Source organism: Rhinopithecus bieti, unplaced genomic scaffold (genome assembly GCF_001698545.2).
Source record: "Rhinopithecus bieti isolate Rb0 unplaced genomic scaffold, ASM169854v2 scaffold_19966, whole genome shotgun sequence".
In the NCBI taxonomy this organism is placed as follows: domain Eukaryota; kingdom Metazoa; phylum Chordata; class Mammalia; order Primates; family Cercopithecidae; genus Rhinopithecus; species Rhinopithecus bieti.
Window position 1 is genome coordinate 551321 of NW_016809923.1, and position 5815 is coordinate 557135.

At 41.0% G+C, this 5815-nt stretch overlaps 1 protein-coding gene across 1 annotated transcript in view; it reads left to right on the forward strand.

Annotated features, from left to right (window-relative positions):
* The first annotated feature begins 3691 nt into the window (after positions 1-3691).
* Positions 3692-5815, forward strand: part of FIGN (fidgetin, microtubule severing factor) — a 139444-nt gene continuing 137320 nt past the window's right edge. Inside the window, 2 exon segments of the mRNA XM_017890972.1 lie at positions 3692-4073; positions 4837-5006. Coding sequence (XP_017746461.1) covers positions 4982-5006 — 25 coding nt within the window. The 5' untranslated portion in view covers positions 3692-4073; positions 4837-4981.

Sequence of the window (5815 nt, forward strand, 5' to 3'; positions counted from 1 at the left end):
AAGTCCTACAATGTGTTTTGAAACCAGGGCTTTGGAAGAATATGTTATTAATGTTTTATTAAAATGCTTAGCATTTAAGTTCAAAACTAAAAAACAATATTTGAAAAATTAAATTGAATTGCCTTTAGCATTTTATGAAAAACTATACATCATAGACCTCCAAACTTCTTTCCTTAAAGCATCTTGTGACCTACACCTCCCTCATCTTTTCTACCCGCTGTCTACCTTCTGCCTCCGCTGATGTTTTTTCCTTTCCTTTCCTCTCCCATCACTTAGGTAAAGCACATCTCTGTGTCCAGCCTAGCTCATATTTTCCTTAGTCCAGTGCAGACAAGTCTATGGTCATTTGCAAAATCACATTCAATATCACTTTGCTTATTCCCTTAACCTTCACTTTTGTCGTTGCTGCTTACATTATTTTCAGAAGAAAAAGAAGAAATACGTAGAATTCCCCTCTGAATTATTTTGAAAGGAAGGCATACACACATAAACACTTCTGAAGAAAAAATAGTTATGTTGATTTTTTCTTCTGATTTTCTTAAAAAGCACAAGTCCGAATATACTGTGTATTAGAAATTCATATATTAGTCAAAATGTAATGCATTATATTTTAATGTCTGTGCATTTAAAAAGTAAAATAGAAAGAGAAACGATATTGCTAATAGAGTGGGAAAAATTAGTCAAATTTATTCTTTTCTGAAATAATTGTTTCCTTGACTAGCCAACTTCCTTTAAACACTCAATATTTAATTCTCATGTTACCTGAATAAGTTTCAAAAAATATTATAGAGATGGATGTCAGCTACAGCCAGAAACATTTCTTTTGAATAAAAGTTTTGAAGACAAATGCATACAGAATATGACTGTTAAAATACTTTTTAATCATACCACATCATTAAAGATAGTTTTATTAAAACAACGAAAACTATGAACATTGCAAACAAAGCAATGAATCTCTGTGAAAAAGAAAGTCAAATTTTATTTTCCTTTGCTTAAAGTAATTGGAGAAAAGCAACTTTTACCTATACTTAAAAAAAAGGGAGAAATAGTGCAATGACGAACTCCCTTGTGTACCTTATTATTATGGAAGTCCCAAAATGTATATTCTATTATGTAAGTCCCTTTTATTCCCAGAGTATATGTAATTTTGAACAATTTTGAAACTCTGTACCGTTATCCAGTGCTCTTTTGAATAGTTTTCCAATTATTTGATTCCAAAGTTAATTATATTTATTTGCATGTTGAATGATGTTTTTTATAATGTGTATTTCAAATGAATCTATAAGGGAATTGGAAAGGTATAGTTATTATCTATTAATAAACTCTTGCTGACCACACTTTTCCTCCTCTTTTAAAGAGCAGGGGTTGTTTTATTTTAGATATTACAGATGAACGGCTTTAAGTCTGTCATCAAAATACATTGTTTTTCTATTCAGTGGACACTCTATTATATATTTTATTCACTACTTGAATTTACACAAGGAACTGTAAATTCAGTGCTAGGAATTAAATGTTAAAGGTTGATGAGCTCTGAACTTTTTTAACAAACAAGAACAGAGCAGTTTTGCCCGAATTGCACAGAGCATCTGCTGTGTGTCCAGAGGACTTTTGGTCGTCATTCCCCAAATGGGTAATAACTGCGATTATGAGCGCTTCACAGTTTTTTTTTTTTTTTTTAATTCATCTGTACTCAATCCAGCAGTGACCCACAGATATTTTCCTACACTTATTTCTTTGTGGTAAAATCCAATGAACAACTTTTCAGAATATCATTTTCAAAGCTATCTTGTAAAATATAACTAAAGAGGTTTCAGTGTTCTCTGTTACATAGAATAAAGTTCTTCTGTTTTATTTCGAAGACTCCTTTAAAAAAAATGCACAGAAAGGTCAAATCCGTTCCAAATAGAAATCTCATTGCTTAGAAATATTTCTTAGGATCTCGAATCACTCTTTTTTTTGTCTTCTAAATTCTGTCATCTGCCTAGATTTAACTGAAATAATTTTTATTTCTCAGTGTGTTAGCTAAAGGCATCCATTCAAAGGTAAGAACATCATACAAGGTGAGTGGAATTAATTTCAAAGTATATATTTGGCATTTTTAAAGAGCTGCATTTCAGCATCTGGAGAGCTGCAATTTAGGCTATCAAATGTACAACAGAGAAACTGGGGGAAATGCGAATACCCTTATGAGGAGGGTCAGTCCTCAGCAAGTGCATTTTCGGTTCCAACCTTCAAAGGTAACATTTTCAGCTTGATGGGCTCCTGGTGGAATATTTAATTTGCCTCTTTAATTCTTAGCTTCGTCGAAATATAGAGGACTGGATGTCTACCAGGCCAAAGTATAAACTCACCATTTATCTATTAAAGTCATATTTAATGAAAACGAAGAGAAATTATGACCCAATTCACTCTCTTTCTCATTACAATTCCTAAAGAACTTTGCCGGGCACATTATCTCGTAGACATCATGATCAAATGTTATTGTTTGCTTTATTATCTCAGTTGGATGGTTGGCTAGTCTAGAATGAAATAGGTTGAAGGCAATACTCTCAGCCTAGAAGTCTGAATGAGGTTCCCATTCAAATGATCCTGATTGTTTGCGGGTGGGGCGGGGTGATTAGTAAACCAACTGAGCTTACACTGCATAGTAAGCGTCTGGATGCCGCACATTTACATCTAACAAGAGACCCCAGAAAACGTGTGTGTGTTTCTTAAACCTTATGTTCCGAACAAAAGGCTATCTCAGCAACAGACAATCAGCACTGCATTGCTCCCTGGGATGCGAGCAACACACTCAACTGCACATTTCATTCTTCTTCGGCTCCCAGCACCACAAAGCCCCTACTCTCTTCCCACTCCTGGGTCCCCAGATTACTCCATAGAGGGGGGTTGGGAAGGCAGAAGCCTAACGTCTATGCCTGCGCACCAGCCGCCGACACCAGGGCCCCCCGGGCGCTGCTTTCTCTGGCCCAAGCCGCCTGGGGGAGGTAGGGAGGGGAGCCAGGGCGCGCGAGAGGGGACCGCACACCTAGACACTTAAGATTTTATTTATTCATAGGGAGGCGGGGGAGGGGAACTGGGTGAACGCGAATTTTCCCCCTGAAGTTGCTTCTTCTAAGCAGATCAAGTCGTTTTCTGGCTGGTGCTGGGGGCCCCGGGGAGGGTGCCGGTGAGGTCCGGGCTCTCGAGAACAGATCCCGTCCAGTGCGCAGAGCGGGTGGGGGAGGGCGGACGGGCCGCAGCTGTCGAGAGGGCCGGGAACCGACAGGGAAGGGCCCGCGGGCCGAGGAGCAGCGGGGCTCTGTCCCGGGCCCTCTAAGGCAGGCCGGGGAGCTCAGGGGCCGGCTGGTCACGCGTGGGAAAGAAAGGCCCCTTCACCCTACGGCGCTGCTCCCCTTTCCCCAGGCTGGGCCGCCCGAGAGTGCGCGCAGGGAGAGCTGCGAGTCCCCGCGCGCGTAATCATGACCTCGGGGCCCCCTCCGGGCCGCGTGAGCGCGTCGGCGAGGCTGGGCGGCCGCCGCGGCCCCGGCCGTGTAACATGACCCGAGCGGCCGGCCGGCCAGCGCGGCGCGGCCATTGAGCCCTCCCTGCCCATGAATCTCTGGCGCGTCTCTAGCTCGCTCGCCCGCTCGCCTCCCGCCTCCCTTTCTCCCCCTCCAGCTCCGCGGGCTCCGTGCGCCTCTCCCTCTCCCTCCTGGTCCTCCCGCTGCCCGTCTCTCTCCACTGCCCGCCTCTCGCCACTGCCTCCCGTCTTCTCTCCCTCACGGCAGCCTCTGTCTCTTTCTCCCTCTCTCCTTTGAAAACTGATCTTTGGCTCTTAGTGTGAAAGTGATTTGAATTTGGCTCGGCGGCTCTCTGCGCCTGCGCCCAGCCTCTGGCATGCTGGCTCCTTCCAAGCAGCTGTTTTGGGTTTGAAATTCCAACATGGCAGAGGCTGCAGTCCGTCTTCCCTTCAAAAACTTGGAATGATTTCAAATCATAGGCATCTTCACTTAACCCTAGCTTCCATTCATCAGCAAACACATCGGATCGATGCTACGCTAACCTATCGGGTTCTCTCTCCGCGCGTTCAGGTAAGAGGAGCTTCGTAGTTTTCTACCATCTGTTTAAATTTGTTTTTGTTTTATTTTTAAAGATTATAAATACATCCAAGACCTGTAATTAAAAGAGATCTTCGAGTTGTGCCGTAAACATTAAATTCAATTTCCACACGTTTCTATTCTGTACGCCAACCTGCTGTCTAATTTCTCTGTTCAAAGTAGCCCTGAAACATTATAATGCATATTTTTGCTGCTTAATCATTGCAACAATAGTATGGGATTAAGAGTTCGCGATTGCAAGAATCTCGCTTTTCACTATATTGGGCTTACCTATTACTATCTTTTTACTTCAAAAATAAAAAATAAGAAAGCGGAGCCATAGGGTGGGGCTAGACTTTCTTCGGGAACTAACTTCTAAGTAAATAAGAAGTGTAAATAAGAATCTTGCACACACACAAAAAGTTGAGGTTAAATTACAATCTCGTGGCTGGGGAAACGAGAAAATGTCAGAAGATCGGTTGCAGAAAAATGTAAGCACATCATCTAGGAGGGGGTACAGCGTGGTGGGCGTATTGTTGGCAAGGAACGGGAGAGAAAGATGTATAATTTAATGGTATATACAATCCACTGATCCTATTACCGTCCTCCCCGGAGCTCTTGTTAGTTTCAATGGGAGTGAGTGAAATTGACATGGACTTGCATTCCTGGTCATGTGCTTTTTTTCCTTTCTTTCTTCTCCTGTGATCTGAGATCCCCTTTTGTTGATGTTGCTTTCCCCTTAATTATATGCATGTAGGTTAAATGAATACCTGACGAAAGGGCCCACGTTTCAAGGCAGTGACATTTGATAGCTGAGAGGAAAAGTGGCTTTAATGAAAAGCAACCTTTGGAATTCCTGCTTGTGAGAAATCCAATTCAGCTTTTTGTGCTGCCAGCAAGAAATGATCAGTAGCACCAGTGTTTATGGTATGTCAGTTTTGGAATTTACTTCCTTTGCATCTAAATAGGAAAGACAAATGAAATAGCATGATAAAACCATTGAAGACTGCTTGGCAAGCAGTTGCTCATGATATAGAATTCCTTTTTCTTTAAAAAAATATATGTTTAATGTCACCATGCTTTTTTTCTTTTGCTATCACTTGTTTGTATATTGCAGTTTTGATTAATATATTACTTGAATCCACTTTTATCGGTTTTAGCTGTCATCCAGAAGTTGCTCGTTACTAGTAATGCACTGTATATATATAACTGCTGAAGTCAAATAGTATGTAAATTAGTTAAACTCAGTGTGAGTTTTTTTTTTTTTTTTTTCTTTTGGAGGGGGAGGCTGGGCAAAGGGGAGAGGGTAGAAGTGTTGGGAAAGATTACTAACTAATGAAAGTATGTCTATGTCTATGTACACACACAGGAACAGGACTGGATAAAATTTTATTTTCTCAATCTATTAATGCAGTTTGACTATCTGCTCTTGATGATTGCACTTTGTGGAGTAATCAGTTCTTCTGAGTGTGTTTTTTTTTTGGGGGGGGGGCCGAGTGAGTGAAGAGGTATCTTTTACATGAAAATAAAAAATATATTTTGATTGTCCTAAGTCCTTGATGTCTTTTAAAGAGCAAGGATAGGTTTTTTCTTTTTCCCCTTTCCATTCACTCATCTGCCTGTCAGCGCTTTTTACTTTTAACTTGTGACAGAATTAAATAATCAGGCACTGAAATGGACTTCGTTTGAAATCGCTCTTTCCTCTTTCTTTACAAAAATAGAAAAAAAAAAAAAAA